Source organism: Balaenoptera borealis (assembly GCF_965194805.1).
Source record: "Balaenoptera borealis genome assembly, chromosome: 19".
Classification (NCBI taxonomy): Eukaryota; Metazoa; Chordata; class Mammalia; order Artiodactyla; family Balaenopteridae; genus Balaenoptera; species Balaenoptera borealis.
Window position 1 is genome coordinate 61,696,450 of NC_138878.1, and position 26,559 is coordinate 61,723,008.

A 26,559-nucleotide genomic window follows, 5' to 3' on the forward strand; every position below is an offset into this window, starting at 1 on the left:
GAGCCCAATGCTCCAGGCAAGGGCCCTGATGCCTTATTCCACAGAAAATCATCACTACCGCTCCCGAGTCTTAACAATAGAGGCATTGCCAATACCACAGATACCTTTATTGTTCCTGGCACTCAAATTCCCAAACCCATCTTCCCACGGTCCCATCCTCTACTACCCCCAAACTCAAACTCCCAGCATTCCACGCGGGGAAAAACTACAACTCCCAGAAAGCTCTGCGCTCAAACAGACTCTAGAGAAGCCGATGAATTTTCAAGGTTCGCGCGCTCGTTTGCTATTGGTTTTCAAGGAGGCGTGGCCACGGGAGGTCCGTGGCGGTGATTGGCCGGCAGTTCCTGCTGCTCAAGATCCCAGAGGAGGCGGCGGAGCCTGCGCAGTTCACGGTGCAGGGCGTCGTCCGTCACAGGACCGGTGAGGCTGAGGCGCGAGCTGCCCAAGGGCAGGATGAGGGGAGGATGGGAGGAGAAGCTTTCGAAGATGTCCCCTATGAGACCGAAGAAGTCGGAGTTAAATTCTGAAAATGGGCGTGAGGCAGCAGTGTCGGGGATAGCCGAGACTGCGTCACGCCCGAAGGAAGGAAAAAACCCCCGGGAGCTCCTGGAGCAGGGTCCCCTCAAACGCGACTCTTGGGAGTCCCCAAGCATCATGGGAGCTGTAGTTCCGACTATGAAAGGCCACCGTTGCCTGGGAAACGGGCGATGTAGTTGGGTTCTTGGGTCCATTAGGAAGGAAGGAGGAAGGACTGGGAACTTCGTTGTACAGATTCCTTAGAGTGGAGGGGCCTGGAACTCGGTCTCCTAGGTGAGGAAGGTAGTTTGTGGGGGAAAGAGGCTGGGGACCTGAACCGCTGCGAAAAAAATAAGGAGCTGGGGGCTTGAACTCCTGTATCCTGGGGGAGAATCCTGTATCCTGGGATCCAGCACTTAGATCCCGGGGCAGGAGAGGGCTAGGGGTCCAGAATCTTGGACCAGGAGGAAGGAGCTGGGGCTATGGATCCCTAGGTCCTGAGGACAGAAGAAAGCTGACAGCCCCAATGCCTCTGTCCCTATTTCTCCTCACCTGTGTCCACAGCATCTCGCTCTGCAGGGGGAGGATCCCAGGCAGGTGGAGGCCCGCGGCCAGGACCCAGCTGGTAGTGGCTGAGCAGATGGTGGAGCTGAGCAGGGGTCAGTGTGGGGTGGTCAGTTCGTAGGCTGCTCCATGAAGCCTGGTGGGAAGATGAGGTGAAAAATCTACGATCATTATGGGGCAGCTGAGAAATCCTAAGTGGAAGGCCCTCCATAGAAGAGGGCATGGATGTAGTGGGTAGACAGTGATGTCTGTGCAATGTCTTCCAGGTACTGTGAGACATGGTTGTCACCAAAGTGATAGTGGGAAAGGGCATACTCTCAGCTTTAAAAAAGAAAAATGTGATTTGCTTCGGAATACATGAGGAGGTAGGAGTAGGCAGGGGTGGAGAAGAAACAAAATTGACCATTAGTTTATGTTACTGTGTGCATAGGTGTTCATTATTCTACTGTGGCTACTTTTTGTAACCGTTTGAAATGTTCTGTACCTAACCTAGATCTAGGCAACAGAATCATCACTGTGGTTAAAACAAGAGACTCAACCCAGATTGCCTGGGTTCAAAAGTCCCAGGCTACTCATTGCCTTCTCGCAAACCCTGTGCCTCAAGTTTCCTCACCTGTAAATTGGGGGAGAACAGGAACTACCTAACAGGGTTGTTAGGACGATTTAATATGGCAAGATTGTAAAGTACACAGAACTCTGACTGGTGCTTGTTAAATGCTCTGTAAAAGTTTGATAAATAAAAGTAAATAAATGAAATCAAGTGACCTAGCCTGCCTGATTCTCAGTTTCTTTGTCTGAACCAAATTGTCAATTAATAACCTACTTCACGAGGCTTAGTCAGCATTCAGTGAGAAGGGCTAAACACAGTATCTGGCATGTAGTTTACGTTCAATGAATGTTTTAAATGCCACATTCCTTGGTCCCATCCCAGACTTCCTGAATCAGCATGTCTGAAGGAGGGGACCCTGGAAACTATTATTAATAAGTCCAACTGGGATTCAGATGCAGCCAAACTTGGACATTTATGTGGCTGGCTTCCTTCTAGCTGCTGATGCATCACCCATGGTGTCTGAACTGGGACTGGGGATAACATGGAGTCCAAGGGGAGATCCAAGGGTAAGCTGAATACAGAGGACAGATGAGTGGGATTGGGGACTCAGAGGTCAGGGGTCAGGAGTCACCTTGAGCAGGGAGGTGCGAGGCACACAGAGCAGGTTCACAGCTATGGAGAGTTTCCGGAAGAACTCAGTGGCAATGTCACCCAGCCCAGCCCCCTGCAGCCAGTCCAAGACAAGGTCCAGGTTGGTTCGGATTTGGACAGCTCGGGACCATTGATAGAAAGGTCGGCCTTGACCTGTGGGGGAAGAGTGTGAGAAGCAATGGGTGCACGGACTCTGCCCTCCTGCGTCCCAGACCTTTCCTATTCTTCAGCTTGGGATCTGGAGCTTGCTCTCCAGAGTCCCTAAAGATGAGGCCTGAGCCTCTGATGTGTCTTAACTGATGCAGGTCTCAGTGGCTCCTGTCTCTGCTTCCCGGCCCCTTTCCAGACCCACCCTCACCTCGTTCCATCAGCGAGTTGAGAAGGGATGCATTGGAGAAGAAGAACAAGTAGCCGAAAGTCTGAGACACAAGGTCCGGGTGCAGCTCGCACTGGCTGGTCAGTTCCAGGGCAGCTTGAAATACGCCCAGGGTAGGTCTCAACCCTGGAGGCATGGCCCCCAGCTCGGCTCCAGGCCCTGGCAGCTCTGCCCCAGCTGTGAAAGGGTTACTATCCAGGAGAGCAGGCAGCGTTGAATACAGAGTCTGAGGAGACACAGAGGTGCAAACAAGGGGTTGGACTACAACTCCCTGGAAGCTTCAGGGTAGTAAAGCATGAAGGTACTGGGGAGCTCCACCAAAGGCTTCTGGGAATTGTAGTCCATTCTACCTTCAACACCCTAAAGGTCTCCATGAGCAAAATCCTACTTTCCACATAGGTTCCTAGCATTCATCAGGCCTGGGATACCTCAAGTTTAAGAAAGGCTTTCCAGAAGTGTCTTGGGTATTTTAAGACCACCTCTGATGTAGTTCTCAACAGAGACAGCTCAAGGAGGACAAAGGACATTGAAAAAAGAGGCTCCCTTCAATCAAAGAATTATTTATCCAGAATTCCCGAAGGAAAGGAAAAGAATGGAGAGTCAGGAAGTGGGAGTGGGGTGGCAGTTAGCCAGTGGAAAGTGAGATCAGGCCAAGGACAGGAAATGAGGTCAGAGCCAAAGAAGAAATAAAACCACACTTGGCAGGGATGTACAGGAAGTGAAGCCTGGGAGGAAAGGGCTTCACAAATCAAGGCTGCTCAAGGAACACAGAGACTACCTGTCCCAAAATATCCCCTTTCATTCTACAGATAAGGAATGAGGCCCAACATAAGACAGAAACCCTGAGAATTCCAAGAAGCAATATTAAGTTCAAGAGTGGTGGCGGTGGGACTTCCCTGGTGGTGCAGTGGCTAAGACTCCATGCTCCCAATGCAGGCGGCCTGGGTTCAATCCCTGGTCAGGGAACTAGATCCCACATGTATGCTACAACTAAGAGTTCGCATGCCAAAACTGAGGAGCCCACGTGCCACAATTAAGGAGCCCACCTGCCTCAACTAAGGCCCAGCACAACTAAGGCCCAGCACAACCAAATAAATAAATATTAAAAAAAAAAAAGGGCTTCCCTGGTGGCGTAGTGGTTGAGAATCTGCCTGCCAATGCAGGGGACACGGGTTCGAGCCCTGGTCTGGGAAGATCCCACATGCCGCGGAGCAGCTGGGCCCGTGAGCCACAATTACTGAGCCTGCGCGTCTGGAGCCCGTGCTCCACAACAAGTGAGGCCGCGATAGTGAGAGGCCCGCGCACCGCGATGAAGAGTGGCTCCCGCTTGCCACAACTGGAGAAAGCCCTCGCACAGAAACGAAGACCCAACACAGCCATAAATAAATAAATAAATAAATAAAATTAAAAAAAAAAAGAGTGGTGGCGGGGGACTGGGGCAGGAAGCAGGCCCTACAGGATGGGCACTCCAGGGAGAAAAAGGTTTGTGGCTCAGAAAAGGGAATGAATTCAAAGCTATAGGAAGTGAGGTCAGCAAACACAGAAAGTGAGGCCTGAATAAAGAGGTTTAATTTAAATGACAGTGCCTAGTATTATTTGATCTGTATTTATCTATCTATCTATCTATCTATCTATCTATCTATCTATCTATCTATCTAACTTATCAGTGACTTAAGAGTGGACTTGGAAAACAGGAGCTTGATATAACAGTGATATAACCAGGCAGTGAAGTCAGCCTATCAGGAGGGGATAGTTGCGGAGACAGGAAGAGAAGTCAGGAAGGCAGGAAGTGATGTAAGCTCAAACAGGAAGTGGTATCAGAACAGCAAAGTGCGAAGTGGGGGAGGGCCTGGGACATGGGAAGTGATGTCAGAGAAGCAGGAAATGTTGCTAGGTCAAATAAGAAGTGACACCAGAGCAATGTGATGTAGTTCAAACAGGAAGTGATGCTATGCCAAACAGGAAGCAGGGGTCAAGGCCAACCTTGGTGAGGTAGTAGACAGACTGCTGGAAGGTACACATGATGACCTCATCCAGGAGGGCCATAGCCTCGTCACACAATTCCAAGTCATTGCAGAGCTGTGGGTCTGAGGACAGGCATAGGAGTGAGAGGGAGAACCAGAGGCTGCCAGGCAGAAGCCCAGGTCCCCAGGTGCAGGGAACGGCAGGAGGCTTGGACAAGCATGGGCCTGGGTCAGAGCTCACCCTCCTGGTCGGCCTCCTTCTCCATCTCTAGCACCTTCTCCTGCACAAAGCTCAGCATCTCCGTGGTGTTGGCCATCCATAGCATGAGTGGCCGCAACTCCACAGACACAGCCTCAGGGGTCAAGGGCACCTCAGGAACCCCCTCAGGGTGGCTGGGAAAAGGGGAAGGGACTTGTAATCCTTGCCCAGTTTCCCCCCAAAATGTCCAAACCCCGAGATCTGGGTCTAACTGGGGTCAGAGTCCAACCCTCATTTCACAACTAGAAAAGTTGAGTCCCAAAGAAGCTTGCACTAAAACATGCATGGAAATGTGAACATAGAACTGGCTGCGAATCCTGACCCCTACATCACTCTAGACCCTTCTCCCCAGAGTTTCTCTTACTTTTCTGGCTGACGGTCTCCAATTTCCTTAATCTTTTCCTGTGGGACAGTAAGATCAGAATTAAGGTGAGGTGGATGAGGAAGAGAGGCATCTGAGTTAATGCCCTGATTTTTCCTTTTTGACAAGAGACTCTCCCCAATTTTCAAATGGACTCTGATCCTCAAGCTTCAGAATAGTCAATCCTCTTCTTACAGTTTAAAACACACACCCCTATGATTAAGAGTGGTCTGTCTCCCTTTAGGTCTACTTCTGCTCAGATGGAGTTTCCCCCTATTCAAAAAAAACCTCCTAAACCTTTCCTATAACTAGGCCCCAGCTCAATAGGATGGAACTTTCCCCGCCTCCCCCCACCCCAACTCTGAATGGCTTCTCCCTGGCAGATCCATCTGCTGGTCCGGTGGGTTTGTTCTCACTCGCCTCCAAGAATGGTCTCGCCCACTACGGCTCCAACCTTCAGGGATCTCTTCCCCTACCCCATCTCCCAGGATGGTTTCTTCCAATATCCCTCGGCTGCAAAGACAGGTACTACTGTACTGTCTTCTCTTTAAGCACTGTGGATTAATCCACAACTCCCAGCATCCCTTGGGGCCCCTTGCTTAATAGCCCAAGCCCCCTCCTGAGGTATACTGGGAGATGTAGTTTTGTCCTGCCCAACTACGAAACTAAGGTTGGAGGTGGCGAGAGGAGGCTCGGGAAAGGACTTGGGGCGCAGATGGGACTGGACGCAGGTTGGCAGTGCTCACCCAGACAGCCTCCTTGATGAGACGGGCCAGGCGGCCCAGCAGGCGCGGCAGGTGGCCCAGCTCCAGCTCCCGAGCTGAATGCTGCACACACAGCGCCAGCAGCGTGGCGGGCCCCAGGGGCGGCAGGTCCCCGGCGCCGGCGGCCGCGGCACGCACGATCTCACCCAGCAGCGCCTCTTCCTCGCGCGGCCGAAAGCGCAGCACGGGCTCGCGGCCGTCCAGGTAGGCCGCCAGTGCCTCACCGCGCTCCTGCAGGCCACGGCCACACAGGCGGCAAGAGAAAGCCCAGCCGGGGCCCGGCGGTGTGGCCCCGGGGCGTGCGGGCAGCCACGGAGGCCTCGCCGGCCCCGCGCCCCCAGCGCGGGGGTCCTTGTACATGAACAGGAAGTGCTCACCAAGCCCCAGCAGGTCGCCCGGATGCAGCTCGGTCTCCCGCAGCAGGAGGCACCCATTGTGCGTGACCGGGGCTCCCCGGGATGGGCGCACCATAGCCGGGGGCTCAGGACCTGCGCGCACTGTGCAGTGACGCGGCAGGATGTCCGGGGCGTTGAGAAAGGTGTCTACATACGGGGCTGGGGACCCACCGCGGGCCGAGGAGTTCCCACCCCGGCCGAACACGTGCTGCTCCCGCGTCATCACATACACCACGAAGTCCTGGAGGGAAAGTGAAGATGCACTAAAGGACACCACTCCACGAGGACTGGATGCTTCTGAGGAAATCCCTTACCCACAACTGACCAGGTCCCTTGAATGAGCACTTCCAAGGAGATCTCCTGGGATCCCAAAGGACTCACCAATTACCTCCGACCTCCCATGAGTGGACTCTTCAAAGGCACTTCCTATGGTGAACTGTCCCATAACATCCATCCTGAAGACTGGATACGAGGAAACCCCTTTCTTGACATGGGCTCTACCATTTCCCTCCCTCAAAGAATGGATGCTTCCCGGGAGATCTTTTTCCAATGGATTCTCCCATCTTCTCACCTCCTCTGAATGGACTCCTTCAAGGCAATCCCTTCCTACAGTGGATTCTCCCATAACATCCAGCCCAAAGAATGGGCGCTTCCAAGGACACCACATCTCCATTACTAAAATGGACTGTCCCACTACCCTCACCCTCTAAGAATGGACCTTCCCAAGGAAACCTTCTTTCTCCTAGGAACTCTCCCATTTCCCTACCCCAGTCCCCACTTGCCCATCATTCCACCCCTGTGATGGAGGCTTTCAAAGACATTTCCCCTTCCAATAATAGTTTCTCTCAATATTCCCAAAGCAAGGATACCTTTAAAGAGACGTCCCCTTTGAACAAAGGTTTCTTCCATTATCTCTACCCCATGAATGTACACTTCCAAGGAGACCCACTTTCTATAATGGACTCTCATTTTTTCCCACCCCATGAATTTACTTCCAAGGAGCTGTAATTCTACAATGGACTCACCTATTCCCCCCACTCCCAGGATGGAGGATTCCAAAGACACTCTCCCTCCCATCAATGGATGCTCTCAATATTCCCATCCCCAAAAAGGACATCTCCAAGGAGATCTCCATACAGTGGCACTTCTAGTAACCCCATCTCATAAACAGATGTTTTCAAGGAGACCCTCTTCTTATAATGGAGTGTCCCATTTCATCCACCAAATGAAGAGGTGCATTCCAGAAGACCCCTTCCTAAAAATGACTCTCCCATCTGCATCCTATAAAAATGGAAGCACTCTGTCTGACCCCCTTCCTAAAGTAGACACTTCTTTTCCCCATTCATGTCTGAGAAAACAGTCATCCTGATATCCATAAATCCCCTCCCTACACTGAATTCTCTCCCACTACCTCCACCCCATGAATGCACATTTCTAAATTTCCTTACTACAATGTATTGGTTCATTTGCCTCTTGAGAAATATGGATCTTTCCATATTTCTGATCACCTTCTGAAGGTAGAATCTCCTATTTTTCATCCCTGTCTGTAGGAATGGAATGATGCAGAATACCTGAACCCCCTTTTTACAATGGGCTCTCCTGTTCCCTAACCCAAGAAGGGATTCTTCCATTGCACCTCACATGAACTCTCACATTACAGACACCCATGAATAGATGAATGCAAACAAATTCCTCTCTACAAGAGATTAAACTCTTACTCCTGTTCCCAAGGAATGGACACTTCCAATGAAGCCTCTAACAAAGAAATTTCTCATGAATCCCATCTGAAAGAATGGATGTTTCCAATGTTTCCCTCTCTTCCCATAACGTACTTTCTTATATTCCCAGAATAGATCCTTCCAACTTGACCACCATTCCAAAATAGAGCCTCCTATTCACCAACCTTGTCTGGAGGAATGGGCTGTTGTAATATACACAAACCCCTTCCTGCAATGAACTTGCCCTGTCCTGTTGCCCCAACAAGGAAGCATGAATTCCTCCAATGCAAGTTCTTTGAATAGTTTTAACCTCTCACCCATATACACAGCCAAGTGACCTAACCCAGTTGGATCCCTCTCTGAGAGTAAAAATGGAACTGTTCAGTAAACTCCACCACCTTCTAGAGTGGGCTTTCCCATTGATCCCAGCTGTACCTGTTGAACTTGGCTGTACCACTGTTACCCAAAGGTAGACAAAACCATAAGAATGATTCTCCTAATTATCACACACACACACACACACACACACACACACACACACACACGCGAATATTTCCAATAATACATGACATTTCTTTAATGAAATAACTTACCACTGGCCCCCAACCACTAATCTTTTCTTTCTCTTGCTCCCCAACACTCAAACAAGTTCTCCTATTGCCACTGATATATATAAAATAGAAGTATCACTACCACCTGCCCCCATCAACAATGCTCACAATCGTTCCAAAGTAAACCATCAACTTTAAAAAATGATTTAGGGACTTCCCTGGTGGTCCAGTGGTAAAGAATCCGCCTTCCAATGCAGGGGACTCGGGTTCGATCCCTGGTCGGGGAACTAAGACCCCACATGCCGCGGGGCAACTAAGCCCGCGTGCTGCAAAGTACGGAGCCCGCGCGACACAACTAGAGAGAAGCCCTTGCACCGCAACGAAGAGTCCGCACCCGCAACAAAAGATCCCGCATGCTGCAACTAAGACACGAGGCCGCCAAAAATAAAAATAAATTAATTAAATAAATATTTTTTAAAAAATGATTCAATCCATTCCTCCTAAGACAACATAGGCTTACCCCGAACAAGATTCCAGACATCAATCAAATTATCTCCCTCCCCAGAAGATACTCTTCCATTACTCTCCCTCAAGAAAGAGAGGCCTCCAAGAAGACCTTTCTAAAATAGGCTCTCCCAGGAGTTACCTGGTGGACTAGTGGTTAGAATTCCGGGCTTTCACTGCTGTGGCCCGGGTTCAATCCCTGGTCGGGGAACTGAGATCCCGCAAGTTGCGCAGCGCGGGAAAATAAAATAAAATATAAAATAAAGTGGGCTCTCCCATTCTCCCTGGAGGAAGACACTGCTTTCTCCCAACTTTGAAAGAAATGAATCATCGCCTACTTGTCCCTCCAGTGAAATCCTTCTCCGACATCTATCTCCACCACTTCCATTCTCTTCTCTGACATATCTGAGACTGACGCGACCCACGGGATTCTGGGTGTTGTAGTTTTGCCGCCCATTCAACCGAAGGGTGGGGCATAGGTCTCTCTCGTTAGGAGAGATTGCGCTTACCTGGGCGTCCTGGTAGCCCTGCAGCAGCAGGAAGTAGGGGCGGTTGCTGGGGGCCTGGATGAGGCACTGGGTCAATTGATCGAAGTCGCCGGGGTCTACAGGTCCGATTTGGGCATCGGCTGCCCCTGGGGCCATGCTAAGTGCCTGCTGCCTGCGCTCCTGCTGCCGCCGCCTCCGACCCTGCAGACTGAGCTCCGATACGCTGCGCCGCAAGGACAGGTTTTCCGAGCGCTCCTTGCCCCCGGACCCAGCCGAGGGCCCTGACCCCGACCCCGGGCCAGGACTGGCCAGCGCCGCCCCACCTGACGCCGCGCGGGAGCGGTTCTTCTGTGGCCGCCACGAGGGGGCGCCCGTGCCTGCCGAGAGAGATGGAGAAAGATGAGACGGAGACTGGAAAGAGACCTAGAGAGAGCCAGACTCGGAGAGCTAGAGATTCTAAAGAGACAATTGGCTGCAAAGAGGTGAGGCTGCTTCCCACATTTAGGTTTTTGCATATGCTGTTCCCTGTGCCTGGAACACACTTCCTGCTTGACTTCTACCCATCTTGTAATTTCAGCTCATAAATTCATTCATTCTTTCAGTTAATATTTTTTGAGCCCCTACTATGTGCCAGGCACTGTTCTAGGCACTAGAACTGTTCACGAAGAACCGAGAAGATTCTGCCCCAAGGAAAGCAGAAACCACCTTCTCTTGAACACCCTTCCCTGACATTCCAAGTCGAAGCAGAGAAGGGCACCACTGGCACTCTGAACTTTGTCACACACAGCCCTGGCATCTAGTAGGTGCCCAGTGGAAATGAGCTGAATGAGTGAACTGATGTTTTTCTCACTGGGCTGTGAAATCTAGAAGGACGGGAATTGTCAATGTCCCCACTGTATTCCCCCAGGGCCCTAAATAATGTGTGGCCCACAGAAGGTGTTCAGTGAATGCTTTTTGGAAAAAAAAAAAAGAAAAGAAAAGAAAAAAAAAGACAATGATGGTTATAATTGCCATTCTTTATTTAGCAACTACTATATGCCAAGCCCTGTGCTAAAATCCTTTATATGCATTATATCGTTGAATCTTCGCCTAGGATTTTGCTGTGTTTAACCGGCGAAGAAAACCCATGAGTGTTAACTGCTACACCACTCTATCTCCCAAAGGGAGACTCGGGAACAGAAAAGCTGTGAGAAGGCTCCCTGAGCAGACACTATCTTTGTGAGCCCGGCCCCACCCCTGCCAGACTGTGACCCCCGACTTTGTTATTTCATCACAGGCGCACCTCCTGTTCCAGGCCAGGCCTTCTCAAATACTAGGCCCCCAAGTAGCCTGGTCCTTGGCCAATACAAATACCTCTTCATTTCCCGTGCACCACCCTCAAGCCCCCACTCAGGCTTTGCAGCCAACCCAGCCTAAGGTCACCTGGTCCAAGGCCCACCCTTCTGAAGCTCCGCCCTTTCTTAGGCTCTGATCTAATAGCCCATTTCCTCACCTTCCAAGCGCGTCCCCCTTCTAGCTTCCTTCTACATGGGCCCTGCCCCTCACGAGCCAATTCAGCCTACTACTGAGAGGCCATCTGCCATCAGGACCACGCCCATCAACTCTGCACCTGTCCCAAAGGCAAAGTCCTCGGGCCTAGCCCATCTGGCTGACCTAGGTCCTGCTCCACCTTCGCCTTCCCCTAGACCCAGTGCTATAGGTCCCGCGCAGTCCCCGTCCCGCGGACCCCTCCCCCGGCGCCCGCCATCCTGTCCCAACAGTCCCTCAGGCCCCGCCCACACTGGCCCCGCCCAAGCCCCACCAATCCCTCCACAGGCCCCGCCCCCAGAATCCGGCTTCCCACCGCCCCCCCCCCCCCCCCCCAGCTCACCGTCGCCGTCTGCCGCTCCGAAGGCCTCCTGCTCCAGGCGGCGCGCCTCCTCGCGGCCGCGCAGCTCGAAACGCCGCGCCCAGCCGGGCCGCGCCCGCCACAGCTCCTGCACCAGCAGTGGGCGCTCCGAGTCGCCCAAAACTCGCAGGTGCTCCGCCCGCCACTCGCCGCTGCCCATGGCGCCCGCCGCGGGCCGGCCCAGCGCGTCGCACAGCGCGAAGGCGTCCACGCAGCTGCTCTCGCCGGGGCCGCTGCCGGGGCTGCCGGCCAGACCGTAGCGCTCCAGCGCCTCGGCCACCAGCTCGCGCGCCGTGGAGCGCGCCGTGGCCAGCACGCTCTTGTAGTTGGCGCCCGAAGCCAACCCGGCGCCGAAGATCTTGAGGACCCCCGGGGGCGCCGTGGCGCGGGCGGCCAGTGGCGGCTCGGGGGCCACGCCCGCCGCCAGCTCCGGCAGCTTCTTCTCGCTGGCCCAGCGCTGCGCGGCCCCCGGAGTCCCGGGGGCTCCCGCGCCACCGGACCCCGTGGTCCCCGAGCCCCGAAAGAGCTGAGAGATGCGCTTGGCGCGGCTCCCTGAGGCTCCCCCGGCCGCCTTGACCGCGCCCACTCGCCGCAGCTCCACGTGCGGCGGCGGCGGGGGCAGCGGCTCGCTGCTGCGGCTCCCCGTGTCCGAAGACGAAGACCTGGGAGCCCACCGGCGAGCAGAGACACGGGAGAGAGAACCAGAAGGACATGCAGAGACGGGGGTAGGGGTTAGAGAAAGAGAGAGGTGGGCAGAGACCCAGAGTGGGGGGGCGGGGAGGAACAGAGACCCAGAAAGAGAGGGACAGACACCCAGAGATAGTGCGGGACAAACACCCACAGAAGGGCGAGAGACGCGGGGTGTATAGAGATGGGGGGTGGCGTGGGCAGAGGCCAGAGGCAAAGAGAGAGCGAGGGAGAGAAAATAAATAAATAAAGGCGAGTCCCACAGAAGGAAATTCCAGGAGGTGAGCAGGGAGAGGAGGAAGGTGAACCAAACCGCTACTCCTTCTGTGTCCCTATCCCCGTGTCCACCGGCCTAAGCCCATCTCCAGCCCCAGCACTTCCCTCACCGGACCCCATATCACTGGGGCCCACTGTCCCCTACCGCCTGCCATCTCACTTGCCCATTCAGGACAGGAACTGAAGCCAACTCTTTCCGGTTCCCTGGCATTACCCAGTGCAGGGACTGGGTCATAAACAGGGACAGATGGGAGGCAGGTGGGGCAGGGGCAGCAACCGTGAGGAGGTGGGCACTCACTTGACGGAGACAGCGCTGGGCCAGCGTCGACCCAGCTTGGCCAGCTGCTTCCTGGGAGAATTGATCCACAGGCCCACCGGGAGATGGAGCTTCCCGAAACGGGGGCTTCCGCCCTCCTTCCGCTCACCAGATAGCATGGCCCTAAGGGAGGGTGGATAAAGCCCCAGCTCCTGAGGCCTTGAGAGGTAGGGATGGGGTGAAGGGGGACCTGGACTCCTGAGTCAGAGGGAGGAGGGGTCTGGGACCCAGACTCCAGAATCTGGGTGGAGGAGGGGATGGGAGCCCGGATTGCTGGTTGCTGGGATGGGGGATGGCTGGGGACTGACTCCTGGGTCTGAGGGAGGAGGGTGCTGGACTCCTGGGTCCCCAGCTCTTACCCTGCTTCGGGTCCCAGCAGCACCCGGGGGCCCTGGCTCCGCTTGCCCTGGTTGGTTCCTGACCCCGCTGCTCCTGTTCAGCCTTTGCCTCTGCCCCAGCTCCCAGCACTGGGTGGGGGACAGGAAAAGGCAAGAGGAAACCGGCAGGAAGAGCGGGGAGGGGGCGTCCTGTGAGGGGACCGGGCCTGGGGGAGGAGACCTGGGGAAGGCTGGCCCGGCCCCACTCCTTGATTCTGGAATTACATCGCAGCCAGTTGGCCCCTTCCAGGACCCACAGGACCAGGTTCCCAGCCCCTCCTCCCTCAGACAGAAGACCATCCCCAGGCTTCCCTAGGGGAACCAAAAGTTAGAATCAGTCCGGAGGAGTGAGTCAGATACTTAGACAACCAGATAAATATTTATTTTCTCCTTGATTCTTTGGTCTTTTCTTTTGAAACCCCAGAGTCCTGAGCAGCTCCATTGCCAGTGCTGAACCAGGAGGACTTTATGAAATCGATCACTTTCCCAGACCGAGAGAAAAGTATCCTGGTTGGGGTACAAATAGCAGAAACAGGTTAGGTCCTAATGAGGGAGGAACACCCCTCTCGGCCTCTCTATGTTTGATCTTATTCTAGCAATTATCCAAGCTTCGCCCTCCTAGGTAAGCCCCGCTCCCAAAGGAAGTCCGGCTCTCAGCGTTCCTTGGCTGGAGACCCCCTTCTGTATTAGGTAGTTGGAAGCCCCCGCCCCTCGCGCCAAGCCCTGCCTTCTTCAGTGGGCGGCTCACGCGGTTGCAACGCTGGCTATCAGCACGACAAAGCCCCAGATCAGCGGCCCGACCAGGCGGCTTCTCAGCACTTTCTCTGGCTTCGGAGACTGCGACTGGAGGGTTGTGGCCGTCTGGGGGCGATCCAAAGTCACCTCACCTGGGGCCACCTCATCCTCGGTTTCAGTGTTTGGTGACGGTATCTCCTCCACGATTCTTTTGGGCAATACTGATAGAACAGCGGTTAGGAGCAGTCCTGGGAGGGCGCAAAGGTCCCGCCAAGGCCAAGGCAAGCTCTCCCCACAGTAACTTGCCCCAGGACCCAGGCCCTCCGGGACATAATCACGCCTCCAACTGCGTGAAGCCCAAACACACCCACAAGGGAGCCCTGGCGCAGTGGCCAGAGGCCACGCTCAGGGCAGGAAGCCATACCCTCGTGGCCTGAAACCACACCCCGATGGGAAGTTATGCCCCATAAGCCACGCCCCTGAAGCCGCCCCCCACCCCGCCCCCGCCAGGACCCTGAATCCCACTTCTCTCAACTCCCCAGCACTCACCTGTGACATGAAAATAGATGATCGTGGCTGGACTGGATTGCACGGAGCCCAGCTCGCAGCGATAGGTGCCTGCATCCTTCGGACGCACCATGGTCTTGGTCAGGGTGGGCTCCTTCCCCTTGGACATCAAGGTCTCAGAATGGTTCCCCCAAACCTAGACCCAAGCTCAAGGGGTCACAGAGGCCTGGGGGATTCAGGGGTTGGGGAGTACAGGGGTGAGGAGATCATGGGGCTTCAGTGGGGAGATGGGAGTCCAGGATGTACTGGTCAGGGCATGGGGTCCCAGGGGATCAGAAGAAGCCAAACTTGGTAGGTCATGGGTCATGGGCATTATGGGTGCAGGCCTGTGGATCCAAGGGCCAGGGGGCTCATGCAAGCCTGATGGACTTGGAGTTCAAGGGTAACGGGAGTCGGAGGGCCCCACCCTGTAAAAGCTGTAATCCGTCAGGCCTTGAGAGATTTTATGCCAGTTGAGCTCACAATCCAGGATCATATCTTCCATTTGATGGACCTTGACTTTGCGCTCTGGGGATAGGGGGTTACTGTGGGATGCTCTTTCACGGTTCTGGGCCCTCTTCCAACCCCCTTCCACTTGGTCTCCCCCCACGCCTTTTCTTGTTGGCTGTCTCCAGTCTCCGACCTCTTTAGACTCTTGATCTCTCCTCTGGCTCCGCCCCTCTTGCGCCAACCCCTCCGGCTGGGCCCAGCTCTCTCACCTCCGCAATTCGAGGACTTTCGACAAGAGTGAACCTGCTTCTGGCAGGTACTGCACCAGATCAGAGGCTGCAACATCAAACCTGAAGGGGCAGGATCGAGGCTGTGTCCTCCCACTAAGAGGCGGGGCTAAGAGGAGAGGGCAGGGCCAAGGGCTGGGGCGGGCTCAAGAGCTGAATCCTGAGGAGGTCAGCCTGCGGAGCTGGGCTAGAACACAGCCCTGTAGGAAGCCGGTCTAACCAAGCTCAGTAAAGAGTGCAAAAAGTATATGCCCGAAAAAAAAAAAAAAAAAAAAAAAAGTATATGCCCGCTTCCCAAGAAGTCCGAGGTGCAAAAGGAATACGGGAGACCCAGGAACCCCTCCACGCGGAGAATGAAAAAACACACAGACCCAAAAGAGGGAGGCTGGGTATTCACGGGGCAGGGATGAGGGATAGAGGACCAGTTCCCATAATCCGGACTCACCACATTTGTTGGGACAAAAAGCTGCCTCGGTAGAAAGAATTAAAAAAAAAAAAAAAAAAAAAAGTCAGATTTCTAAGTTAAAGGGGATGAGAGAGGGGGTGAAGGAACAGGCTAGGGCTGGGGCTCTTGAGTTCCAGGAAGGAAAGACTTGGGTGTCTGGGCCCCTGGGTCTGAGGGAGGAAGGGGTTGGGAGAGCTGATGGATGGGACTCGGAGAAGCAGAAGGCTGGGGTCAGGGACTCCTGGACTGTGAAAAGAGAAGGCTGGGATGCCGGACTCCCATCTTCTCTCACCCGCTTTTTGAAACTGAGCAGCGTAGCTGGCAAAGTTATCCTTTGCCAGGCGCAACATCCAGAACAGCTCCTTCACGAAGAGCTCACCTGGGAAGAAGCAGGATGACTCAGAGTAGTCCCCACCCCCACCCTCCTGCTCCTCCCAGATGTGAGGTACAGGAAGTTGGCCTCTGTCTGCAGAGCCTGGCTTTTGGGTCTTCTCAGGGAAGGACAATAAAATGTAATGACCACTTAACATAATGCTGGCCACTGGGCTAAGCAACAACTGGGATGAAGGCTCTGTTATGGTTTCCATTTTAGAGGTGACAAAGCGCTCAACGCCACACAGCTAGGAAACCGGCAAAGCCAGAATTTGAACCTAGGCAGTCTGGTTCCAGAGTCCAGTACCTGACCACCAGACCAGGTGTCACCAGCAATCACTTCCCTGAGAGTTTCTGGAAGCCCTCTCCTGCCCCCTCTGTGCATTTACCTTTTACATCACTGTCCATGATGCGTTTCAGATCCTTCAGCAAACTCCAAGCTGCCTTTTCCAGTGTGGCCTCATCTGTGGGGGGAGATAAACCCCAGATTCCAAGCATTGCTGTCTCATTGGCTCACCTAGTCTTAGAAACTACAACACCCATGGGGCCAATGGGCAAGGATTGGCCTGGTAAAGGGATTAACCCACGACGTTGCCTTCTGGGAGTTGTAGTCTTATTTTATTACATATTGAATAAAATTGCAGGATAAAAGGTAGGGAGAACAGTATTTGCCAGCCCTGGGGAACCCCAGAATCTGCATCCCAGCCTTCTCCATTCCCGAACCCAGGAGACTGTACCTCCAGCCCTTTCTCCCCAGCACCTCCCAGCAGTCCTAGCCCCAGACCCCTCCTTTCCCAGGACCCAGAAGTCGCACTCCGTCCTCACCGACGACCCCCATATAGGAATCCTCGTCAATCGGCAGGTCCTTGAAAGCTTCCACTGCCTGCTTTACCCTTTTCATCACGTTTTTGTGATGCTTGGCCTCCAGGTGGCCAGGCAGGTAATCCGTCTCCAAGGAGTTCAGCGCCTCCACGACCTTTGGATCACACATGACACAGCCCCGGGCGGGAAGCAGGCAGCCGGCCAGAGCCGCCACCAGGAGGGGAAGCCGCCGCGGCCCCATTGCGGCCAGAGCGCGCAGCTCGCGCCGAACTCCAGGAAGGCTCCTCTTACCCCAAACCGAGAAGGTGAACGCTAAACGGAGAGAAACCCTTCCCCGAGACTAATGGAGCCCCAATTTACAGGGCGCACACTTCTCATTAGAAAACCGAGGAGTGCCGAATCACTCTAAACAGCCGCAGCCCGACCTTGACTCCTGACTGTTGTACCTTCCAACACTAGGGCTCCCTGAAGAGTCCAGGTTCTGAGGGCTTTCAGAGAGGACGAACAGGCCACTCCTTCCACTCTTTTTCCCACGACTAAAATTAAGGATTTTGGCGGGGGGGTGGGTGGGAGGGAGGGGAAGGTTGGTTGCGTGGTATAGACAGTTTTTAATTGGAGGTCACAGCCACGGTTCGCCCCTTACTAATAGGAACTCCCAAGCCTCTGCCTTCCGGCTACCCACGGCTGGGCCCCAAATTCCCGGGAGATATTCCCTGAGGTTTCCTTGGCCCCGCCCAGAAGCCCAACTCTTAGTCTGATTGGACCGCAACAAAGGGAGGCCCCGCCCATAGCTCCATGATGTCACAGCCCCCTTTTCAGACTAGAACTTTCCCAGCGTCTACCGAAGGGGACTTACCCTGTGGGCTCTGGTTTCCAAGCTAAGGAAAGGGCTTCTAGCCTTCAATCTCCGCCTCTCTCTGGGCCCCAGGACCCAGGCTTTTGGCTAGCTGACCACGGCCCTCGGGAAACACTGTCCTCGAGCCACGAAAACGTGGGAAGTGGGCCTTTCTAGCCCTAGGACTACGACTCCCAGAAGGCCCTGGGGTCTCTCCATAACCGATTACTGCAGACAACCCCCGTAGCTTTATGGGAAATGTAGTTCAATAATTATAATATTGGGACTTCACTGGCGGTCCATCAGTTAAGACTCTGCGCTTCCACTGCAGGGGACTCGAGTTTGATCCCTGGTGAGGGAACTAAGATACTGCATGCCAAGCAGCGCGGCCAAAAAAAAATTTTTTTTTAAACTATAATCTTTGCTCACTCCCCCATCTACCCCTCCACCTTCTTTCTCCAGCCTCGGGCTGTATGCTGAGGTCCCAGGGGAAAGAGAGGTCTGGAGGCCAGTGCTGAGAGTCCAGGAAAGGAATTGGGTCTCTGAGACCATAACTCACACAAGTGCAGTAACAAGAGAGCAGGAACAGTATCCCAAGACATGAGAAGTGAGAGTCCCCGGAAGCTCCACACCTTTACTCCTACTCACTTACACACATCCTCATGCACACGAGACTCCAAAAAACCTGCAGAGACGGGTTGGTGATGAGGATTTTTAATTCATACCTCCCTCTCTCCCACCTATGGCAGCTGAGTAGGGACTGGTCCCCCAAAATTCCCTGAGAAGACTAGAAAAGGGCTTAAATTCTCAGACAACTCTGTAATTAAAGTGTCTACCTTCGCTTCCTTCAGAAAGCCTCAAGGGAATCCTGAAATCTGAGTCAAGAATCCCATCCTCTTTGGCCAGACCCTGTGCTCCTGCCTGGGTTGGAGACCAGTCTTGGGTCTGCATACCTTCTGATTCTTTCATCCCTGACTTACCCAAAGCCAGATTTAGAGGCTCTGTGAATTCAGGGGCAGAGAGTGGTTGGCCAGGGGCACAATACCCGCAGCTTTCTGCAAGCCCAGAGGGCACCCTTACGCCAGCTGACTTTCAGTAAATCAACCCCATTGTTACCGAGTCCAAGCTCGCTGCATGACAGGCCAATAAATTGGGAGATGAGGTGTTGAGGCAAGGAACAGTGACTTTATTCAGAAAGCCAGGTGTTAGAGAAGAGGGCAGACTAGTGTCCTAGAGTACCATCTTATGGGGCCTGGATGCTAGTTTCTTTTATAGAACAGAGAGGGGGAGGAGGTGAGGAAGTAAAGTAAAAAGGCCGTAAGTCTTGCAAAACATCTCCTGGCTTGGCCAGCATCGGGGAGGGGGTGTGTTAATTTCTTCTTTCTTGCAGTCCTTCATGGGTGGGCGGGCAGGATGTTTCCCTGTGAGCTGAACAAAAGCACTTTGGTTTAACATTCAGGCAGAGGGGCAGGGTTACCCATGCAGACCATTATGTATGCTTATAGCTATAGATAGCATCCTTTTAGTGATTATAGTAACAAAAACAAGGGAAAGCAAAAGTTAACATAAAAGAAACAGATCCAACATGGAATCAGATTTTGTTCTTCCCTGTTACACCATCACTCCCCAGCAGCCCAGCTGAAGAGGATGAAACTTCCTTAATTGGGTAAAGCAACATGAACTTGGAGCCAAGATTTGCATGTCTACCTTTGGTAGTTTTGAGCTTAAAAAAAAAAAGGTGTCCCTAGATCTCTGCAGAGCCTTGCTCCATAAGCTGCAGCATTCAGCAGCATCCCTTCCCCCACCCCTCCCATGTTTTACCATATTTGTGGTTTTTCAGGGGCTGAAATGTTGGGTAAAGTTCCACTTTTCACACAAACTGCCCCAGCTACAGAGAGTTTGTCATCCATCAACCTTTCTAGCAGTGGTGAGGTGTTGGGCTGCTGGTTTTACCTTTGTTAGTTTCTTTGCAGAGGTAATCTGGAATTCCAGAATCCCAACCCCTCTGGAAGGTCCCCACAGGGTTCTTTACAGGCATTAGAGCTGATCCTCTCCAGAAAAAAATCCCTCCTCTAGAATCATTCCAGAAACACAGAAGGGGAGTTGGTGAGTGCTTGCTGTAGCACACCCATGAGTTCCTTCTGTCCTGATGACCCAGGGAAGAGAAATATCTCTTCTCAAAAAGACCAGGATGGTCAATGCTGGAACAGGGAGTTCCCTGTTCCTGGTGGGGCAGTGATCTAGAAGTACTCTGGATATGGGCTGGGAAGAACAGGTGGGCACTGTGCATTCTAGAACTGTCATGAGCTTCTGCAGACATTGCCAGCCATCATGAGAAGATCTTCCATTGATTCTAGAATGTTCTGGCAGTTGCAGAAAGCCAGCCCCCCCCTTTTTCTCCAAGTCTAGCCAACTAGAATCACTCTAGAAATGGGTGTCCACCAGCTGCAGGACCACCAGCTTCTCCAGAAGCTGCTGGGCTTCCAGAGATACATAACACTGGCCCTAGGTTGATCAGACTATTTCAGAAAGTCTCCTTGCTGCTCAATGCTCAGCCAACATCTGGAGCGGAGTCAAGTCTGCATTAATGCCCACCCACTCAGGCAGGAAGGCGGCCTCGGGTTTAAAGATATTTAGGAAGTTGGAGTTAGGCAGGGTAAAGTTGGCCAGGTAGACGGTGTTTCCACCAGCCAGGTAGGCGGCCCAGAAGCCGAAGGTGCCAATGGTCATGATGGTGTGGTTGCATTGTGTCAGCAGCGCGAAGTCCTTGCCGGGGGTATGCTCTTGCCCATCGCCAGCGAAGATCACATCCCCCCGGGAGGTGTCGATGTTTTCCCGGCACCACTCCATGCCGTTGCTGGTGACCACAAAGATCGGGGCTTCATGCCGGGCCCGGAACCAGTCCATAGCCTGCTGGAGGTAAGCGCGATCACCCACTACACCCTTCCATTGATAGGGCATCACCTCCAGGTAGTCCCCACGGCGCACGTGGACACCCACGAAGGTGCTCGGGCGGTCCCCCGTGCGGCTGAGCCGGAACTGACTCAGTAAACTCTGGGCCTCTCGCCGAAGGTGGTCGTGCAGGGTGAACTCGCTGCGGATCTGTTCCCGGAGATGATGGAAGAAAGTCCAGGAGCAGGGGAAACCGGTGAGCCTCAGCCAGGGCTCCTTCAATTGGGCGTACTCCTCCGACATCCAGTCGTGAAGCTCCAGCTCCCGCCAAGGAGTGCGGCCGTTCACCTCAGGCGCCAGCACGGGCAGGGTGATGCGGAACACGGGGGCCAGGGTGGCGTGCATGGCAGGCTGGATGAAGGCCTGGCGGCCGTTGAGCTGGGCCAGGGCCAGCAGCGTGGCGTACTGCCCCATCTGGTTCCCAAGCCGGCCATTTGGGTAGATAGTCCAGGTTCCTGAGAGGGAAGCAGGATGCTTGGGACAGGAAAAAGAGGTCTTGGGGTTTATGGGTGTGTCCGACAGGCAGATGATGGCCACAGGGGATGTCACTGGGTTACGGTCGGGACATAGGGCAGACAGGCCTAAGCCATTGTGAAAGAGGTCTCGGTGGATGTGGAGGAAGAAGACTGAGGCAAAAACACAGGCTAGCAGGAAGGTCAGACAGAGGTGACGGACCCTGGGTGCCCACATGGCTGCAAGGGAAGAAAAGTGAATTACGAGATACTCAAAGCTTGAGAATGAATGTCAAGGAGGAGAGGCCTGAGAGAATGAGGAAACTCTGGGTTTGGACACCTGGGTCTGAGGGAAAAGGGGATCAGGGCTCCTGGATCTGAATTAGGAGAAGCTAAGGGCTTGGAATTTCACCAGATGGAAGATGGTGAAAATTAGTGGTTTCCAAAATAGCAATGGTTCAGGACCCACCACCTTGTCCTCACATCTTGGAATTTCACTCTCCCAGGCAGCAAGGTCCACTGACGTTGGACAGCATTGCCCCAACTCCTTTCTCAGTGAACCTGTGTGTGACGGGCGGAGTGCACCACGGAGGTGGCAGGAAGCAACAGGCCAAGTAGAACATGAGAGGCTAGAGGTCCAGGCCTGGATGGGGGATCTTGTTTCCTGGAGGAGCAGGAGTTGGGGGTCGGGGTGGAGGAGACTCCTGGGGGTCATAGGGGGTTAGAGGTTGGGGGAGCGCCTCCTGGGACTGAAGCCCCGATTCCTGGGTCCGAGGCATCTGCATTTCTCACTTACCTGAGCTCCACAGTCAGCTTGGCGTGAACGGAGCGTTCCGGCCCCAAGTGCAGCCCACATCCGGCGGCCCCCGGAACCCTGGACTCCAGGTTCCCAGGCCCGACAGCCCTCCCCCTCCACGCCGCCTCCCCCGACTGGCTGCGAGGGCTCGGGAAGGGGAGGTAGGAGCGGGGACGTGGTCCGGAGGATCACAGCCTCCGTCTCTCCCCGGCCGGCAGGTAGCTCGGAGGTGGAGCCCCGCCCCTTCCCTGGCGCGGAGCCCCAGCTCCCCGGTCTAGGGCAGCAGCCCCCGCCCTGTGCCCTCCCAGGACCAGGAGACCCGCGCCCCAGCCCCCCTCCTGCCTGACATCGGCCAGCCCGGGGCAGCCCACCTGGCCTCCTAGCAGCCCATCCTTCCGTGGACACGGAGATCTAGCGCCCAGCTGCAACGCTGGACCCGGCGCTTCGACCTCTTCCCCTCCAGTTTCTAGGTTCTCCATCCGCCCAGTGTACCTGGATGCGCCGAGTCCGGCCACTCCCCAGCGGCTTCCGCCCCCTGTCGCGTCCTCCCGCGGGGATGCAGAACCTGTTAACCTGGCTTCTCCATGGGCGGGTGCAAAGCCTCCTCCGGCTCTGAGTCCCGGCGTGAGAGCCTCTGGCGGGAAAGTGTCCCCGCGCCCACCAGGGGCCGCCGATCCCCCGTCCGCCCCATCCACCCGCAAACTCGAGAGTCCCGGCTCCCAGTCTCTCCTTCTGAGGGAATCCTAGCGTCCGGCACCTGACTGCTGCTTTCCAGAAGGGAACGTACCGCCTCTCCCGAGGGCGGGAACGGAGAAAGCAGAAGTGGAAGGGAAACTCTCTTCCACAGAGGCCGAGGCAGAGCCGGCTAGTAGCAAAAGCCTCCCTCTCCTGCAGACCTGAGGCGGTTTCCCTCGACCCGAGGCTTCTCCCCACCAACCCCCAGCCTGGTCCGAGCGGTCTGACAATTACCATTCAAGAAAGCAAAGGCCCGGGAATTGGACTTGACTCTCTAGAGATCTGATCATAATTTCTCCAGACGCAGGATTCCCAGCCCCCAGCCCCCTCCTCAGAATGAGAAGTCCGGGCCTCCAGTCACCCGTCTCCTTCAGATCTGGTGTTCAGACTCTTGCACGCTTAGGTTCCAGGAAATTGCTCAACCCCTCATTCCCTTTGGGACCTTGGGTCTAATTTCTCCCTCCTGAGCCTGTCAGTTGTCAACTCTGAGTCAAAGATTCTCACCCTCCCCCCACTTCCCCAGGCTATTTTGAGGGCACCGGTCTGATCTTGGTTAGCTTCTCTGGTGAAAGAAACGTCAGGATTGCATCAGGGTCCAGGAGGAGGAGGCTGGGATTTTGGTGTATGAGTGCCTGGGCTGGGGTTGGTGAGGAGGGTGGTCTGAAGCTTCCACACCAGGACTCCCGTGTCCTTGAGGAGGACGCTTTGATCATGTGGCACTTGCTGCTTTCCTGATGATCAGGGAACCTCAGTGTTCAGGGAACCCCCAGAAACCCAGAAAGTCAGGTGAGATGCAGAAATGCCAGTTGTGGGACACAATCTGCATCAGTCAGGCAGAGAGGCGGATCCCAGCCCCCCTTCCTGCTCTAACTCAGGAGTCCAGGCCCCCAGCTCCCTCCTCCCTCAAACCAAACGGTCTGGGCCCCCAGCCCCTTTCACTCAGGTCCCAGTTCATCACATTTCTATCCCCCTGATTCCTCAGACCCAGGAGCCCAGGGCCCCAGCTGGAAGGACCCCCGATTGCATCATCCGTTCAGGCTGACCTGGCCACCGTGGAATTCTAGCATCTGCCATGTAGGTCAAATATCAAGGGTCAAGCGTCGGGAAGGTGATTGGGCGGGTCTGTCTGGGTATAAATTCTGGAACATCTGCATTCTTCCCAAGAGATCTGGGTGTCCTGTCAGCTGTGAATCCAGGTGCAAGAGGACCCAGGCATTTCAGCTACCAGAGAAGCCATCGTGAATCTGCCCTCCCCGACAACCAGGCTCTGAAACAGAATCTAGACCATTCAGGTCTTCAAAGCCCAGACCCCATACCTCACTTGAGGACGTGAACCATTGATGGGCTGGGACAAGGCCAAATTCGAGCACCTGGGACTGTGGGTCCCCGTGCTAGCTGTCCTGCTGGGAGCCTGCCAGGCACATCCCATTCCTGACTCCAGCCCCCTCCTCCAATTTGGGGGCCAAGTCCGCCAGCGATACCTCTACACGGATGACGCCCAGGAGACGGAGGCCCACCTGGAGATCAGGGCTGATGGCACAGTGGTGGGGACGGCCCGCCAGAGCCCCGAAAGTGAGTGTAGGGGTAGGGCCTGGTCCTGAGGGCGGAGAGAATTGGGGCCTGGCCTCCTGGGTCTGAGGGAGGAGAGGGATGGGCAAAGGCCTTCTGAGTCCCTGATCACTTTCTCCTCTCAGGTCTTCTGGAGCTGAAAGCCCTAAAGCCAGGGGTCATTCAAATCTTGGGAGTTAAAACATCCAGGTTCCTGTGCCAGGGGCCAGAGGGGAGGCTGTATGGATCGGTGAGTTCCCAGGACCCCTGTCCGTGCGCTCCACCCTTCCTCTCCCCATCCTCACAGTCTGGGGGACCACGTTTTGCACCTTTGACCTTGGCCAGGCTTCGCTCGATGCTCTCTGCATGCCCCGACCTCGCCACAATCCCTAGAGGGGGCAGCTGTTGTCATCCATGTTCACAAGAAGAGGAAGCTGAGGCTCAGGCAGGGCCTCCACCGGCCCCAAGTCACAAAGCCTATGAATGACAGAATGACCTGGGAGACCGAGTCTTGTGACTCGTAACCCATGCTGACCACACAGGCTCCTACAGGCCTGACTCATGCTGGGTGCAGGGTCACTCTGGGAATCGATGGCCTGTAAAGTGAACATGACCTTGGGTGCTAGCCAGATGCCCCTGCCAGGACTTAGAGAGCCTCCACTGATCCCTGGGCTGGAATATTCTTCTCTGTGAAGTGAGGGCAAGGAGGTGGGCCTGGTGGGACTGCCTAGGGGTAAAGGAAGAGCCTGCTTCTGTGGTTTTGAGGAAGGGGCTGGGGACCTGGCCTCTGCATCTGAGGGAGGAGTGGGTCCCCCGGCTTCCCAGGAGTCCCGGGACTCCCACATCCTGTTGGAGGACAGGACTCTGTGGTCTGAAAGGAGAGAGAGCTGGGGGCCTGCACCCCTGAGTCTGGGAGAGGATGGAGCTGGGGTTCCTGCAGGAGGAAGGTGAGAGGAATCCCACGTCTCTGATCTTCGTTCTCATCCCCTCAGCTCCACTTCGACCCCCAGGCCTGCAGCTTCCGGGAGCTGCTTCTCGAGGATGGATACAACGTTTACCAGTCTGAGGCTCTTGGCCTTCCACTCCGCCTGCCCCCGCACCGCTCCTCCAACTGGGACCTGGCCCCCCGGGGACCTGCTCGCTTCCTGCCGCTGCCAGGCTTCCTCCCGGCACCCCTGGAGCCTCCAGGGATCTTGGCCCCCGAGCCTCCCGACGTGGGTTCCTCGGACCCCCTGAGCATGGTGGGACCTTCACATGGCCGAAGCCCCAGCTACACTTCCTGAAGCCACAGGCTGTTTATTACTGAGTCTCCTCTTTATTTATTGTATTATTTATCTTATTTATTTTCTTATTTTTCTTACTTGAAATAATAAAGAGTCTGAGAGGAGGATCAGAGTGAGCACATGTGTTTGAGGGAGGAAATGGGGTCAGCTTCCTGGTCTCCCCTTGCCCCGCCCATTGCCGCAAGGCTGTGGGAAGGTCCCAGCCTTTCTGCCCCCCTCCCCTGGCCAGCCCTCAGATTTCTGCTCCACTAAGGCGTTCCCAGGGACTCTGGACTATCCCTGCCCTTTGATAGGACAGGACTTGTTATTCTCCCTCTCCCCCTCCCCCTGTCCCCAACCTCGTGTTAGTGTTGTGGAACTATTTCTCTGAGGTATCTCAATAACGGGGGACATTAAAAAAAAAAATGACACAGCAGACCCACAGCCTCATGGGAGATGTAGTTTTCTGGGTTCATTTAGCACTAGGAATGGAAAGACTTCTTGGTCCTCAGGGCTGCGGCAAGAACTCTTGGATTCTGGGGGTGTAGTTGGTTCTAGGAACACACTCTTGGGTCCTGAGGGATCAGTGGGCTGGACACCTGGATCCTGGAGAACAGGGGAATAAGAACCTGGGCACCCTGGTCTGAGAGAGGAGGGGCTGAAGATTGGGAGTCCTGGGTCTCAGGAAAAGGACCTGAGAATCTGAATGCTTCCATCCAGGTGCTTATGGACTTTGGAGTGTAATGACTGTCACAGAATCCAATCTCAGTGAGCACGTTGCCCATCTTCCTCCCTTTCCACAACTTAGATTTCCATATTGCTCTTCAAGTTATTTCCTGGTTAGGAAAGATTCACAGGGGTGGGTCAGCTTTGGCTGGACCCCAGGTGTCTGACTGACCACTGCAACCTCACAGGAGTTGTGGTCTCAAGCCCTTGATCTAAATTCCAAGGTCCAAGTGAGAGGAACATCTCAGTCAAAAGGAATATAAGTGTGGGTCCCAGATGGTCATGGGAGGGATTCAATGCCTGGAGAAAATGAAGGTCTGTGTCTTGTAGAAAATACAGTTTCCCACTCTGATGGAACCAGACCGGTTCAGTCAAGGGAGAGTTCTCACTG

The 26,559-nt window shown here is 54.7% G+C and overlaps 4 protein-coding genes across 32 annotated transcripts; 1 reads left to right on the plus strand and 3 right to left on the minus strand.

Annotated features, from left to right (window-relative positions):
• Positions 1 to 85: 85 nt before the first annotated feature.
• RASIP1 (Ras interacting protein 1) lies at positions 86 to 13,427 on the minus strand. Of its 2 annotated transcripts, XM_082368590.1 has the most exons (12): positions 13,188 to 13,427; positions 12,811 to 12,951; positions 11,532 to 12,211; positions 9,683 to 10,038; positions 5,988 to 6,641; positions 5,245 to 5,282; positions 4,863 to 5,014; positions 4,641 to 4,744; positions 2,640 to 2,883; positions 2,262 to 2,434; positions 1,069 to 1,216; positions 86 to 493 (listed from the first exon to the last, which is right to left on the minus strand). In XM_082368590.1, the coding sequence occupies exons 2-12, from the start codon at positions 12,945 to 12,947 to the stop codon at positions 294 to 296; spliced, it is 2,886 nt and encodes a 961-aa protein (XP_082224716.1). In that variant the 5' UTR covers positions 12,948 to 12,951; positions 13,188 to 13,427; the 3' UTR covers positions 86 to 293. The 2 variants fall into 2 exon arrangements, with proteins under 2 accessions (XP_082224716.1, XP_082224717.1); XM_082368591.1 differs by lacking the exon at positions 5,988 to 6,641.
• A 137-nt stretch (positions 13,428 to 13,564) lies between these two features.
• IZUMO1 (izumo sperm-oocyte fusion 1) lies at positions 13,565 to 18,718 on the minus strand. Of its 6 annotated transcripts, none has more exons than XM_082368667.1 (10): positions 17,719 to 18,718; positions 16,866 to 17,016; positions 16,430 to 16,504; positions 15,961 to 16,047; positions 15,669 to 15,689; positions 15,206 to 15,286; positions 14,914 to 15,014; positions 14,490 to 14,643; positions 13,954 to 14,161; positions 13,565 to 13,712 (listed from the first exon to the last, which is right to left on the minus strand). In XM_082368667.1, the coding sequence occupies exons 2-10, from the start codon at positions 16,939 to 16,941 to the stop codon at positions 13,586 to 13,588; spliced, it is 930 nt and encodes a 309-aa protein (XP_082224793.1). In that variant the 5' UTR covers positions 16,942 to 17,016; positions 17,719 to 18,718; the 3' UTR covers positions 13,565 to 13,585. The 6 variants fall into 6 exon arrangements, with proteins under 6 accessions (XP_082224793.1, XP_082224790.1, XP_082224788.1 ...); XM_082368664.1 differs by having other exon boundaries at positions 14,490 to 14,607; positions 16,866 to 17,398; XM_082368662.1 differs by having other exon boundaries at positions 16,866 to 17,398.
• A 142-nt stretch (positions 18,719 to 18,860) lies between these two features.
• FUT1 (fucosyltransferase 1 (H blood group)) lies at positions 18,861 to 23,078 on the minus strand. Of its 20 annotated transcripts, none has more exons than XR_014237732.1 (4): positions 22,390 to 23,019; positions 21,574 to 21,805; positions 19,651 to 21,341; positions 18,861 to 19,125 (listed from the first exon to the last, which is right to left on the minus strand). XR_014237732.1 is itself a non-coding variant. In XM_082368617.1 (3 exons), the coding sequence occupies exon 3, from the start codon at positions 21,337 to 21,339 to the stop codon at positions 20,242 to 20,244; it is 1,098 nt and encodes a 365-aa protein (XP_082224743.1). In that variant the 5' UTR covers positions 21,340 to 21,341; positions 21,571 to 21,765; positions 22,867 to 23,053; the 3' UTR covers positions 18,861 to 20,241. The 20 variants fall into 20 exon arrangements, 13 of the variants coding, with proteins under 13 accessions (XP_082224743.1, XP_082224754.1, XP_082224753.1 ...); XR_014237733.1 differs by having other exon boundaries at positions 21,585 to 21,765; positions 22,390 to 23,012; XR_014237734.1 differs by having other exon boundaries at positions 21,571 to 21,765; positions 22,390 to 23,012.
• Positions 23,079 to 23,175: 97 nt separating this feature from the next.
• Positions 23,176 to 25,567, plus strand: FGF21 (fibroblast growth factor 21). 4 transcript variants are annotated; one of them, XM_082368692.1, is made up of 5 exons: positions 23,176 to 23,254; positions 23,615 to 23,706; positions 23,817 to 24,204; positions 24,327 to 24,430; positions 25,173 to 25,567. In XM_082368692.1, exons 3-5 carry the CDS (start codon positions 23,973 to 23,975, stop codon positions 25,461 to 25,463), a joined length of 627 nt encoding a protein of 208 aa, XP_082224818.1. In that variant the 5' UTR covers positions 23,176 to 23,254; positions 23,615 to 23,706; positions 23,817 to 23,972; the 3' UTR covers positions 25,464 to 25,567. The 4 variants fall into 4 exon arrangements, with proteins under 4 accessions (XP_082224818.1, XP_082224817.1, XP_082224816.1 ...); XM_082368691.1 differs by lacking the exon at positions 23,176 to 23,254 and adding an exon at positions 23,261 to 23,418 and having other exon boundaries at positions 23,799 to 24,204; XM_082368690.1 differs by lacking the exon at positions 23,176 to 23,254 and adding an exon at positions 23,261 to 23,418.
• Positions 25,568 to 26,559: the final 992 nt, after the last annotated feature.